Source organism: Elephas maximus, chromosome 23 (genome assembly GCF_024166365.1).
Source record: "Elephas maximus indicus isolate mEleMax1 chromosome 23, mEleMax1 primary haplotype, whole genome shotgun sequence".
NCBI lineage: Eukaryota > Metazoa > Chordata > Mammalia > Proboscidea > Elephantidae > Elephas > Elephas maximus.
Window position 1 is genome coordinate 59283599 of NC_064841.1, and position 14190 is coordinate 59297788.

At 41.5% G+C, this 14190-nt stretch overlaps 1 protein-coding gene and 2 non-coding genes across 3 annotated transcripts; all 3 read left to right on the forward strand.

Moving 5' to 3' along the window:
- Positions 1-1747: 1747 nt before the first annotated feature.
- On the forward strand, positions 1748-9325 carry RPL21 (ribosomal protein L21). Its single transcript, XM_049867890.1, has 7 exons — positions 1748-1784; positions 4485-4563; positions 4901-4962; positions 5310-5422; positions 6351-6501; positions 6683-6812; positions 9134-9325. Exons 2-6 carry the CDS (start codon positions 4497-4499, stop codon positions 6770-6772), a joined length of 483 nt encoding a protein of 160 aa, XP_049723847.1. The 5' UTR covers positions 1748-1784; positions 4485-4496; the 3' UTR covers positions 6773-6812; positions 9134-9325.
- LOC126066641 (small nucleolar RNA SNORD102) lies at positions 5124-5195 on the forward strand. The gene has a single exon (XR_007515219.1). It is a non-coding gene; the product is annotated as a small nucleolar RNA SNORD102 (small nucleolar RNA).
- Positions 5467-5593, forward strand: LOC126066643 (small nucleolar RNA SNORA27). The gene has a single exon (XR_007515221.1). It is a non-coding gene; the product is annotated as a small nucleolar RNA SNORA27 (small nucleolar RNA).
- Positions 9326-14190: the final 4865 nt, after the last annotated feature.

Sequence of the window (14190 nt, forward strand, 5' to 3'; positions counted from 1 at the left end):
AAACCGTCGCGGACATCAAAAACAAGGGAAGTCTGAGAAACTGCCACAGCAAAAAGGAGTCTAAGGAGACATGAAGACAAAATGAAATGTGGTGTCTGCGTGGGATCCTGGATCAGAAAAAGGACATTAGGTAAAAAATAAGGAAATCAGAATAAACTATAGGCTTTAGTGAACAACAGTGTATCAATATGGATTCATTAATGGTAACAAATGTACCACACTAATGTAAGACATTAATAATAGGGGAAACTGGGTTAGGGTATATGACCAATAACCAGCGTAATAAATAATGGCCAAACAGTTAAGGCTTCCCATATATCCTTCTTTCTATCTAATTCCCTCTCTATCAGAAATTGTGGAAGCCCTGATGGTACAGTGGTTAAAGTGCTACAGTTGCTAACCTAAAGGTCGAGAGTTTGAATCCATCAGTGCTCCTTGGAAGCTCTATGGGGCAGCTCTACTCCGTCATATAGGGTTACTATGAGTAGGAATCAACTGGACGGCAACAGGTTTTTTTTTTTTTTTTTTTTTCAATCAGACATAATCACTATTTTAAATTTGGTGATTTTCATGCCCTTGTATCGCTGAACTACTTTCATTACATGTGTATACATAATGTTGTTTTACATGTTTAAAAGTACTAGATATATAAATTATTGCATTATATATCTATTATATGTATTTCACCACCTGTCAGTAGTGTGATGGCTTGCATGTTGCTATGATGATGCTGGAAGCTACACCGGCGATATTTCAAATACCAGCAGGGTCACCTATAGTGGACAAGTTTCAGTGGAGCTTCCAGACTAACACAGACTAGGAAGAAAGGTCTGGCAACCTACTCCTGAAAACTTGTCCATGGAAACATTACAGATCACAACACAACACTGCCCAGCTCACTCGCTTTGGACAGGTCATCAGCAGGGAGCAATCACAGGAGGAAGACATCATGTTTGGCGGAGTAGAGGGCCACCAAGGGTGAGGGAGACCCCTCAGTGTATTCTACAACTTGCTCTTTTGGCCTCATCATAATACATCTGAGTTCAAGCTTGTTTTACTAGCATATAATATTCCATTGTATAAATATTCCATAATGTATTTTTTGATTCACTTTAGAGCCATTTTTAATTTTTTGCTTCTACCCATAGTGCTGCTATGTACATCCCTGCCCGCATGTTAAAGTTTCTTTATGGCATAAATTTAGGAGTGGAATGCGGGGACTTAGTATTTGAAACCTTCAATTGACTAGATTTTGCCCAATCTGTTGTAACAATTTACACGCATAGACGCGTAGGAAAGAATACTTGAAAGGGTTTACAAACTGGATAATAGTCTTGCTTCATTTTGGCTTAACTTCCGCACTCACGTTAGCATTTTTGCAAACAAACGTTAGGCGCACTTTTAAAGTCTCAGAGCCCAAAGGCTCATGTTCTCCCTCTCGCCCAACGTCGCAGACGCAAGCCTGCTTCCGGCGTCGGCTCTGACGCACAGGTGGACGGCACGACGCTCGGGGTCGCGTCCTGTTGATGCTCTTGAAGGCCCCTTTCCGGGCTGTCTGACAAGATCCAGTGTCAGCTACCGTTGGCTGATTATGTCGTTTTCGGAAGAAAGGAGAACTATCCTCACAGACCTTTCTTGTTCTCGGGAACGATCCCCTTCCCCAGGAAAGAGTAGCTTTGGGCTGGGGTTTCATGTAGGCAGCGCCGCGGGCAGCCCGCCGGCCCTTGTAAGTCTCGCGCCGCGGCCCCGCCTCCTTCCTTTCGGCCAGAGCCGCCATCTTGCAGGTAGGGCTCCCGGGTGGCTCCCGGTGCTCCGGGTTCTACAGCCTTGAGCCCCAGGCGTGGTACCGCGGAGGCCGTGCACCGGGACTCCTAAGAGACTGTCTAGTCTGTCTGGGGCCTACTGGGTGGGCAGGTGGAGCCAGCTCCCGTTCTGGGAGCAGCGGGCCCCGGGCCCGGGCCAGGAACTGAGGACCGGACTGCCATGCTGCAGCCCTGTAGAGGGACAGTCTTGGGAAATAAGACGAGGCCGAGTGACTGTGGAGAGGTGATTCGAGTCAGTTTGGAAAGGACTTCGTCTCCTGTGTACTCAGGGATTCAGTCCTGGAATCCCGGAATCTCTCAGTCTCTTGCCGCATGGCACGATGGCTTCTGAATCCCATTCAGTGCAGCAGTTTTGTCTCTGTTCTAAAACGTAAACCTGTCGGGCAGGGACTTCGGGAGAGTATGGACGGGTTTTGACTCAATGTCCGTTTTAGTCTCCACTGAAATTTAGGCGTGTGTGGAAGCCTGGGCTCCTGGTTGGAGATAGCGGTGGGTGCCCACTGTGTCGATCTGTGTAATGAGTCCCAGACCTTCACCGTTAATGCATGAAATGATTTCTGAGTGTTTTTCGTTTTGACCCCGGACCGCAAACAATGGGAAAGAATTTTTGGGTAGCCACACCAGCAAATGCACCGAGGAGGTACTGTTTCGGGCCGTCGTGGTTAAGTCCTTGGCTGCTAACGGAAAGGTAGCCGCGCGCTGCACGGGACAAACATGTGGCGATCTGCTTCCTGTAAAGATTACAGCCTTGAAAACCCTATGGAGCAGTTCTCTGTCCTGTAGGGTTGCTAGGAGTAGGAATCGACTCCACAGCAGCCGGTTTGAGTGTTTTTTTTTAAATGTGTTGAGTGAAGGGATTCCTGGGTGTCTGATTTAGAAATGTAGGGGAAAAGTTACTTGCTAACCTCACAATTTGCAGATTTGCATCTTTTTGTGTCTCTTGTGGGTATTAACAGCTAGCTAGTAGAGTTGAACATCTTTTCTCAGGTTACTGGTTTTCAGACTGGAGGTTGCAGTAGAACATTGGTAACTTGAACGTTAAGTATTGTTTCGAAAAATCCGGTATTACGTGTATTAAGTCGCGACGTAGGATGGATTTCTTAAGGGAAGTTGGATCCCGTGGAAGGAGCGTGGACTCCGGAGTCAGACCTATTTCTGCCGCTTTTTGATTCCACAGTGACTTAAATCACAGAGGATATTTGCTCGTTTATAAAGAAGAGTTTCTGAGAATTAGAAGAAGGCACTTGGCACGCACTTCGTTACCTTTTTGTTTTTCAAGTAAAGGATGCATTGAGCTATGTTTTGGGTGTAGTAGTCTTCTGTCTCATTGTCACACAATCTATATGGAAAAGGTGTTTTGGTAGAGTCATTTTTCAAGATCAAGGAGTTTTAAATTAAGAGGCCAGTTGATGTGACACTGTCATTGAATAAGCTTCACTCATTTTGTCTTGTGGTGCAAGTTACTGCTAGAAATGGCACTTCAGCCCTTGGGGAACAAAGTGAAAAGTTCGATTCTTCATGCTTTTCGGTGAGGATGAGGGTTAAAGATGGGCTCTGCCCTGCAAGTAAGTGGCAGAGCCTGTGTCAAATTGGAGGCAGTGGTTATACAGCCTGTTCTTTCCCCTCCTATCCTGTGTACGTTTCCTCGTAAGTAAGTTATCAAGTAATTGGAAGTATGAGGTGAGTTAGGTATCACAAAATGAGGTGGCTGAGTAAAGGGGTTTGATACAGCATGTGAAAATTGGAAGGCCGAGTTTTGTCATGCCCTGTAAGTAGGAATTATCATTTTTGTGACTCCAGTGCCCTTGATACACTAGCCTGGGCTCTACAGATACAGTGTGGAAGAGGCCCTCTTGTATTTTTATGTTCTAATAGGGAAATTGTACTGGTTTGGGTTCTAGTTTCCCGTTTCGCTACTTAGGAGTTTAACTTACATAAATCAGTTAATGTTTACAAGCCTGTATCCTCCTCTGGAAAACTGTTAGTTTTCTTGCCTGCTTTCATAAATGGATGAAATAGTCCCAGCCTTGTTGTTAGGTGTCGTCGAGTCTGTTAACAACTCATGCTACTCGTATGTACGACAGAACGAAACAGTACCCAGTCCCGCGCCAGCCTCACAGCTCTTATGTTGAGCCCGTTGTTGTAGCCACTTTGTCAGTCCGTCTTGGTGAGAGTCTTCCTCTTTTTTGCCCCCTTCTGTATGCATGATGTCCTTCTCCAGTGACTGGTCCCTCTTGGTAACATGTCCAAAGTTTGTGAGATGAGGTCTCGCTGTCCTTGCTCCTAAGGAGCATTCTGGCATTACTTCTTCCAAGACAGACCTGTTCATTCTTCTGGCAGTCCATGGCATATTCAATATTAGAGGGTGATAACTTTTCTAGTAGAAAGGAAGGAATGGAAACATGAGTAAATATATTTTAATGCTAAGAACTTAAGCATTTTTGGCAAAGACCTTACTTGATCTTTTTAAAAGACAAAATGAAAATTTTTGCCCTTTTAAAGAAATAATGCCTGGTGATCCAGCTTTTTAGATTGTTCCCTAATAGTTTAATCTAACATTAACTGATAAAATGCAACCATCTGAAATTACAGGCTTTTTGTATAGAAGAGCAAATCTTAATTTTGAGGTTTATTTAAATTTCTTGTACTTTCTGGTTTCAGTAATTCGCCAAAATGACGAACACAAAGGGAAAGAGAAGAGGCACCCGCTATATGTTCTCTAGGCCTTTTAGAAAACATGGTAAGGTTTGCCCTCCTTGAGAGAAAATGTGGCATACGTTTTTATTTTATTAGCATGACTTGTACAACGCATTCTTAAAAAATGGTATCACATAACCAGCATCTACCTAACTTACTTTGTAATAAAGGCATGACTTTTGTATAGTAGTTTCTTAACTAAATATTGGCACATGATTAAACTTTGGTTTGAAGAGAATTTGTGATTTAGTTGATTGATTTTACTTATAAATTTTCCACTAGCAGAAGTTTAAAATTTACCTGTCAAAACTGTATTTTTAAAAAAAAAAAAACTCTGGGCTTTTCTTTGTCTTGATAGTGACTAACAAAATATTTTGCAGGCGTTGTTCCTTTGGCCACATACATGCGAATCTACAAGAAGGGTGATATTGTAGACATCAAGGTAAATAATAAAATTGGGACTATAACACTAAAGCTGGATTTAATCTAAAAAAAAGGAATAGTGCAGACTTTAATTATTGTTGAAGATGGAGATTATGATTGTAAAAATGCAGGTGAACTCTGCTCTTTTGTGACCGGTATTTACATTCCCTGGCACTCTAGAGCTTGATGATGATTGTCTTTTTGATTGCTTTGAAGCAATGTGAAAAACACATTTCACCGGCTCTGAAAGCTCTTGAGTTGTCATTTAAAAAGGGAAAAAAAGTCTTAGAATATCTTGGTTACTTGAAAGTCCAGGGTGGAAAGGAAGGAGAAACTGGTGGTATAACATTTTTCTCTTTCTCACAGGGAACGGGCACTGTTCAAAAAGGAATGCCCCACAAATGTTACCATGGCAAAACTGGGAGAGTCTACAATGTTACCCAGCATGCTGTTGGCATTATTGTGAACAAACAAGTTAAGTATGTAATGTCATAGTTCTTTGTGGTTAATTAATATTCCCTCATACCCGCTTTTCACTTTGCCAATTGGACTTATGTCTTTATTGGTCATTCAAGTGGGGTAAAGGAAATATCCTTTTAAAACTCAGGCAAACTAGGTGTTTGTCTTGTATCCTGTCAGAGGAAACAAGTTGAAATAGACTTACTAGAAGGTTTTACCGCTTATGCAATTTGGTTTTAAACAGTTCTAGTTTTCAGAGTATAAAAAGCAGTTTAAGAAGTAAGTTTGAGTCATCTGGTTTTGGTTAAATTCCTTTGTATTTCGGGGTCTGTCCTCAGTAGAAGAGAGCTTAAGAGTGGATGTTTGCCTCAAGTCTTCTTCCAGTAAAATTAATAAAAAGGTTTAATGGTTTATTTAATAAGTGGAACTGCCAAAAATGTTTTCTAAATTTGGGTTTTTTATATGTGTATATATATTTTTATTTTGCTTCAAGTGAAAATTTACAAATCGAGTCAGTTTGTCATACAAAAATTTATATACACCTTGCTATATACTCCTAGTTGCTTTCCCCCTAATGGGACAGCACACTCCTTCCATCCACTCCCTGTTTTCGTGTCCTTTCAGCCAGCTTCTGACCCCCTTTGCCCCCTCATCTCCCTTCCAGACAGGAGCTGCCCACATAGTCTCATGTGTTTAATTGATCCAAGAAGCTCACTCTTCACCAGTATCATTTTCTATCCCATAGTTCAGCCCAATCCCTGTCTGAAGAGTTGGCTTTGGGAATGGCTCCTATCCTGGGCTAACGGACGGTCTGGGGACCATGACCTCTGGGGTCCTTCTGGTCTCAGACCATTAAGTCTGGTCTTTTTACGAGAATTTGGGGTCTGCATCCCACTGGAGGTTGTATTTTTAAGATGAAACATTTATAAGAATTTTTGCTCTTTCCAGGGGCAAGATTCTTGCGAAGAGAATTAATGTGCGTGTTGAGCACATTAAGCACTCTAAGAGCCGAGATAGTTTCTTGAAACGCGTGAAGGAAAATGATCAGAAAAAGAAGGAAGCCAAAGAGAAAGGTACCTGGGTTCAACTGAAACGCCAGGTGAGTGTTCGACAGGGGCTTTTTTGGGATTAGTTTTGGGGGGACATTGAACTTGTTGCTCAGCGATGCTTTTTTTTTTTTTTTAAAGATTTAAGAATTGAGTATATGTTTCATTGGTTTTGAGAGCATTTTACAGCTGTGTTACACTACTTTATGTGATTGTTCTTTTTTTTTTTTTTAGCCTGCTCCACCCCGAGAGGCACACTTTGTGAGAACCAACGGAAAGGAGCCTGAGCTGCTGGAACCTATTCCCTATGAATTCATGGCCTAACAGATGTACAATAAAGATGCCTGCAATGCCAAAATGCTAGGTCTCTGATTTTGTAGTATTTAAAGCACTCTTTGTTTCCTAATTTGCTGAGTAGTAAGTGCCTTTTCTATTAGAATTTAGTCCTTGATGAAAAATACAAGGTGGTTTATTGTTTAACAAGGAATATAACTCGATTAGACCTTAGGAAACTGCTGAATGTTATTTATAAGATATATTAATTTGACATGATTCCTCTAAATCACTGTGAAAAAAACAAGAATTTGCAAAGATGAATGGCAGATTACCTGTTGCATTACAGTTAAGCTCAGGGAATGTTTATTACTCATGATTGTATCATCAGTAGTTGGATTTTAAGGATCAGGATCTTGCCTTTAAAGCCTATTACTTAAAAATAGATTGTATATATAAAGTGTCCCGTTATTTGTGAGTTATACTAGTTCCAGATTGCACGGACCTTTCATGAATCAGTTCAGAGAATAGTGCTTATGGTAATTTGAAACTAGAATGTGTTTTACCAAGGGCAAATATTTATAAAGCAATTCATATAAACCATGTGACATTCTAAGCATTTTACATTACACCAAAAGTTTGGGAAAAGGTACTGTTACGTTGTTGGGTGCTGTTGAGTCGATTCTGACTCAGCAACCCCATAAGACACAGTAGAACTGCCCCATAGAGTTTTCTTGACTAATCTTTATAGAAGCAATAGCTCACTAGTTTGAACCACCAACCTTCCAGTTAGCATGGTGCCACCGGGGCTCCTGAAGTACTATTTTGCCTGTTTACATAAAAGGAAACAGACAACGGTTGAGTAACTTGTCCAGAGTTGCAGGTGGTACGTGTTAAAAATTCAAATAGTCTGGCACCATGATTGGGTCTTAATCACTAGTGTTTAATTCCTCGTTGATTAATGGGAACAGTGCACTACTTTGTATGGTTGTAGCACATTGAGGTTGTTCAGTTGATACTTGCACCTGGATGTGACAGAAAGGTATCTCAAATTCAGAGTGTCCAAAAGGGAATTGAGCATATCCTGTTCTAGCCTCCTTCAGTATTTGAAATGGAAACTTTTCTCCAATCGCGTGCACGTTTACCTAATTTTAAGATTGATTGTTACCGAGCCCTAGCCTATGTCCTTGAAACCATTCACTCCCTGCCTCTTATCATGAATCAAATCCATTTCTCAACTCCTTGTTCTACCCATAATCCTTGATCATGCCCCAGTCTGTTTTAACTGAGATTCTGCACAGGCTCACCATAACCTCTTTTGATGCTCCCATCTCAGATGATACTTTTTCCATTGTGTTCCTAATTATGTTAATAAGAGTGCTCTCCCCCTCCTGTTAGACTCAGTTTGACAAAACGCTAATTATTAATGTATTCTTATTTGGTAAGTGCTCTGGGTAGATTAAAAGTAACTATTAGTGGCCTTCAGTTTTCTGTAATTAAGTGGGATGGTTATTAGGGTACTGGTATACATTAAGTACTGTTGTTGCCATGGAGAATTAAAGGGTACTTACTGGAAGTGTATGTCATTTATAAATGTGGGGAAGCATATAAAGTGCTATGCTTATAGCATATTTGAGTATTCAAACCACGTTTCAAGTTATATTTACTGGTAACTACTGTGGAGGGGGCATTGGTTCAGCAGTAGAAGCCGTCCATTCAAGAGATCTGGTTCAGTTCCCAGCCAGTGAACCTCATGTGCAGCTACCAGCTCCCTTGGAGGCTTGCATGTTGCTATTGATGCAGAGCAGGTTTCAACAGAGCCTCCAGACTAAGACTAGGAAGAAGGCCTAGTGGTCAGCTTTTGAAAATCAGCCAGTAGAAACTCAAAACAGCCCTATATTTGGTCATTGGTGCATGGCGCAAGACCAGGCAACATGTTTATTCTCTTGTACGTGAGATTGTCATGAGTCTGTGGCCAATGTGATGGCAACCAACTACGAGGGAAGGAGACAAACTATAAATCCCTGTTCCTTAAGGTTATAAGACAGTGTAGGAGTTCTAACAAAATAAGGTGCCAAGAGGTGTAAAAGGAAAAGAGGGGCAAGTTGATACAGTGCTCTTGTTTGTGTTCTCATCTTGTTTTACTGGTTATTCCTGGTTTTTTGTCTTTGACCCTTTCCGCTGGTTTCCTTGCCTTCAGCCTACACACTTGCCAAAACCAACAAAGTAACCAACCCTGCTTCCCCTGCCTTCCTCCTCTTAATAGCTAAAGCTCCTAGTTTCCCACTGCAAACCTGGCTTCTGTTGCCACCACTGATGAAACTAACAAACTTGGAAACTAAGAAATTCAGAGACCTTTGAATTTAGTTTCTGTGTCCCTAATATTTGGCTTTTTTTTTTTTTTCTTTCCAGAGGCTTCTGCCATGGTACTTAGCCCAGGTTCATCTACCCGCTGCCGCCCGCCCCTCCCCCCCATTCTGGCTCCTACTTGATGTTCTGCATCTGGCTCGCTTATGCATAAGGTGTTTCTTGAGTGATCTAAACCAGTGGTTCTCAGCATCATCTGGGAATTTGTTAAAAATGAATAAATGATGGAAGCCTCCAGCTGTACTGAATCAAATTCTGGGGTTGAGGCCCAGTGTTCCGTTTTAACATGCCCTTGGAGTAATTGAGATGCTTGCTCAAGTTTGAGAATCACTGGTTGGAAGCCATTCCTGTGTGTAGGCATTTTTTTATACTCAGATTTCAGTGCTTCGTTTCTCTGAAGGTCCAGTTGTGTATGTCCAACTCTGGCGTCTCCGTTTAGGTGTACTGCGAGTACTATACAGATCAACTTGTAAGCTAATGTTAGTGGAGAGATGAATTCAGTTGAAATCTCTGAGCTTTGAGTAGGCTGGTAAAATTATATGACTGCCCTGAAATGTAGGCCATTTTAGTGAGCAACCATGACAGACTGTGAACTTACAAATTAATCCCTCAGTATACAATGCTATTTTTTATCACACTTATTGATGAAAATGAATAAAAACATTCTAATTCTAAAACATTCTACCCTGTTTTGAGTTAATAAATTCTCAAATGAAGCTGTGTGGCCCTTTTAACTTGTAATTCTGGTTGCTAATCTAGCCAGGTATGTTCTAAGGCCTTCTGTTTTTATTCAGTTGAGCCCAATTCCAACGGTTGGATAAAATATATCACTTTCTTGAAATTTTCCTTCAAATATTGTGGCCCCCCAAAACCCAGATTCATGGTGCTTCCATATTCCAATTAGTATAGTATTAGCATTTCCTCTACTTGGGTGGAAGGAAATGCTAAAATATAAAAATATATAAGCAGTTGCTAAAATTTAGCAATAAAAATTGCTAAAAATGTAAGCAAGGTATGTTTCTTTTTTGAGCATGGGAGAATTTAAAGCTGAGTTCTATTCATTTGGAATATGAATGTTTATCATTTGTTGCTTCATCCTCAACTCCCCTCCCCCCTCCGGAAGAAACCTTCACAGAATCTGTTCGACAAGTAGCTAGGTTATGAATAATAACGGAAGCGGCATCTGCAGCTGTAACTGCTGAGATGGAAAATGTATACAGAGCGAATAAGCAGCCTGAGGTTCTGTATTGATTCTTTTCAAAGAGCAAGAGTGTGGTGAAGAGCAGATTGACAGGCCATTTTGCAAATCCCCTAATGGGAGAGGTGCAGAGAAAATGTGCAGACACTTCCAGCAAGATAAGGATTTATGGAAATCATTTGGATTGGAGAGGAAATGTGATGGGATACTCTACTGTGCATAGAATGAGATGATGGCTTAGCTCAAGTAAAGATGGCGATTGAACTTTTTCCTTCTCATGAATGAGGAGGGGAAGTTCCAACTAGATAAATTGCACATGGGAGATGACTAAGTTTTAAGATAATTGAGACAAGGCACTATATCCTGTTCTTTGTATGCCCCTGCATTTAGTAGGTTCTAAAAAAAAAAAAAATTTTTTTTTTTCTATTTTTTTTTTCTATTTTTACCGTCCTCAGTGGTGCCCTGGTGACACAGTGGTTAAGCTGTCGGCTGAAGGTCAGCGGTTTGAACCCACCAGTCACTCTGGGAGAAAAATGTGGCAGTCTGCTTCTGTAAAGATTACAGCCTTGGAAACTCTACGGGGCAGTTCTACTCTGTCCTATAGGGTCACTACAAGTCAGAATCCACTTGACAGCAATGGTTTGCCCTCAAAAGCAGTTCAGTGGCTTCCCGTAGCTTCCAAAATAAATTCCTTAGCATGGCATTCGTTGCCATCTACAGTCTGGTCATTAGCCTTTTTGGTCACACACCACATCCTTCTCATTTTGAAGCTGCTCATAGTTACCCAAACTTGCCATATACTTCTACCTTCATGTTTTGGCTCATGCTATTTCCTCAACTCGGTATGCCAACCTCCCCTTGTTACTCTCCCTATCAAATACCGGTGCTTGGAGATGAGTGTATTTCTCCCTGTGGCTTTCCCTGATACCTCCAAAAAACAACAAAACGTGTTGCCATTGAGTGAATTCTGACTCATAGCGACCCTGTAGGACAGAGTAAAACTGCTGCTGTAGGGTTTCCATGGAGCGCCTGGTGGATTCAAACTGCCAACTTTTTAGGTTAGCAGCCATAGCTCTTAACCACTGTGTCACCCAGGGATACCTCCAGTTAGATTTTATTCTCTGGTTGCAGCGTTGTTGCAGCTTACAACTTAACCTGCTTTGTCCTTCTATTTACATGTCAGGTTGCCCATCCTACTCTGCTCACTGGTGGGAAGTGGCCAAGATTTGAAATCGGAGGGGTTGGGGTCTCCACTACTGAATGGCTCTTTGATAAGTTACTGAATTTATCTGGACCTCAGTATTTTTACCAATTTTATCTATGAAATGGTAAAACAGATACTAATCACAGGACTAAGTAACAAGATGTTTAAGACATTTTTTTGGTATTGTCAAAGAAAATTGCTCTAGACAATGCTAAACAGCCAAGGATGACTGTTCAAGGCTATGACAGTAACGGAGAGACCACAACCAAGTGTGAACCTTGCTGAAACAAAGGGTGGTAGGGATTTCAGGGCTAAGGTGAGCTAGTGGAAAAGTACTGGAGGACATTAATGGGCAGGTGGAGCAGAGTGCCTTGTGTCAGACACATTGATTTATTCCTGAGTTTATTGTTAGGGCCAGCTGAATTCTGTAAGGACCAGGGTGAGAGGGTCAAGAGGTAGTCAGAAAGAAGACTGTCTGAAGTTGTTCATCATGCTAAGGGCCCTGTTAAGGCCATCTTGACCAGTAAACTCAACAGTCACTTATAAATGGTCATTGAATTTTACCACTGGATGGGGAGATGTCCGAAGACATGCAGGAATGTCTTATACTTTGTTGTCCTCCCAGTCATCAGCATGTGCCTGCCACTTGAGACACTCTGTAAATGTTTGATACCGCTGCTGTTCTTTGTGTTCTGTTCCAGCACTTAGAGCCTTGCAGAAAATAGATTTTCAATAATTTTGTCTTAAATTGAAATAAAGTAGGGAGCTAGTAGAGGGGTGAAGCATGATCTCTACTCTGGGGAGAGAGTACTTCAAAGATAGTCTGAGGCTCCAGTAAGCTAAAAAGGATTTAAGGTATACAGTAAAGGCAGTTGCTTTTGGGTAAGGGTGGTAGTGATGGGGACGTTCGCTACTACAGGAGGACTGTCTTAGCTTCCTAGTGCTGCTGTAACACAAACATAAGCGGGAGACTTTAAAGAAGTTTATTTTCTCTCAGTTCTGGAGGCTAGAAGTCTAAGTCAGCCTTGGCCGTGATACCTTCCTTGTAGGTAGTCTTGGGTGTACCTTGATGTTCCTGGTAGACGATCCTCACGTGGTGGCTGTCTTCTCCAGTGTTTGCTTGTCTCTGTGTCTAATCTCCTGTTTTTATAACTCAACTGTTGAGGTTTAGGACCACCCTACTTGGGTATGGTCTAATTAACGTAACAAAACCCTCTTTCCAAACAGGATCACATCCACAGAGGGGTTAGGATTAGGTGGGAACAATTAGTCAATAACAAGGACCCTTGGCAAAATTTTGCCTGAGGGCTGGAATTCAAGCTTATTTGGTTGGTGAAGGGTTAATAAATTACTAAGTCTGGTATTTGCGTATTACCAAATTCTGCCCTTCAAGTCATTCTAAACACCCACAGATTTGTGTATCTGCCTACATACTTCTATTATCTTTTTAAAACCACTTCAGCATGCCTGTTACATTGGTTGCACCACAATTTTACATAACTCTGGACACAAAGAAATCCAAAATGAAATAGCGGAACACAAACAGCTACAATTTAGGCAGACTATTTATAATTCCCCAGTTCAGTAGCTTATTGTCTGCATGAAAAGGTCATGGATTATTTTGTGTATTTGTAATTGCAATGAGCCTTTCCAAGGAGAATGGAATAACATTTTGAGCTCTTTTGAGCAAAGGTGCAATGTAAATGCAAAATGGAACATAATTATCACTGGGCAGAGAACAGTCTTAAGAATCTTCTTTACTGGGTGACCTTAAACAAAAATTATCTTTTTCCTGACAGAGAATTTAAAACAGGAAATAAGGTGAAGAGATAAGCTCAGGATTCAACCAGGAAAGCTGTCTTTTGCCTTGAAAGTTTTGCATTTTAACTTCAGGAAAGTGAAGGATATTTATGGCAGATCCCATTAGGAACTGCCCAACAGTCATTCCCTCTTCTATTTCTTGATAGTGAATGAGGCAGCAGTGTGTCCAGCCCCAGGGGAGGAATCATGATGGTCTAATGGCAGTCCCAGCCCTCTTTGCTAGAGACTTGGATAACCTCTTGCCCAGCTTCCCAGTTTTCACCAATAAGTCTTCCAGGTTCTTTTGAGAATTATTTTATTTCATAATAAAAAGAGACAGGAACCCTTCCCTTCACCATGTTCTTGGGGGACATCTAGCTTAATTGGCATAATATAGTTTATAAAGAAAATGTTCTACACCTACTTTAGTGAGTAGTGTCTCAGGTCTTAAAAGCTTGTGAGTGGCCATCTAGGATACTCCACTGGTTCCACCCTGTCTGGAGCAAGGGAGAATGAAGAAAACCATAGACACAAGGGGAAGATTAGTCCAAAGGGCTAATGGACCACAACTACCACAACCTCTACCAGATTGAGTCCAGCTCAACTGGATGGTGCCAGGCTATCACCACCTATTGCTCTGAGAAGGGATCACAATAGAGGGTCCGAGACTGAGCTGGACATAAATGTGGAACAAAATTCTGACAGAAAAAGACCAGACTTACTGGTCTGACAGAGACTGGAGAAATGCTGAGAGTATGGCCCTTGGACACCATTTTAACTCAGACTGAAGTCACTTCTGAGGTTCACCCTTTAGCCAAAGATTAGACAGGCCCATAAAACAATACTCGTAGCTCAACCACGTATAGGAGACTAAATGGGCACACCAGCCCAGGGGCAAAG

What these genes read in the sequence shown, in the direction of transcription:
- RPL21 (XM_049867890.1), top strand. Translation starts at nt 4,497, where the DNA reads ATGACGAACACAAAGGGAAAGAGAAGAGGCACCCGCTATATGTTCTCT. An exon ending in TAGGCCTTTTAGAAAACATG is followed by an intron (nt 4,564 to 4,900) that starts GTAAGGTTTGCC and finishes AATATTTTGCAG; the next exon opens with GCGTTGTTCCTTTGGCCACA. An exon ending in GGGTTCAACTGAAACGCCAG is followed by an intron (nt 6,502 to 6,682) that starts GTGAGTGTTCGA and finishes TTTTTTTTTTAG; the next exon opens with CCTGCTCCACCCCGAGAGGC.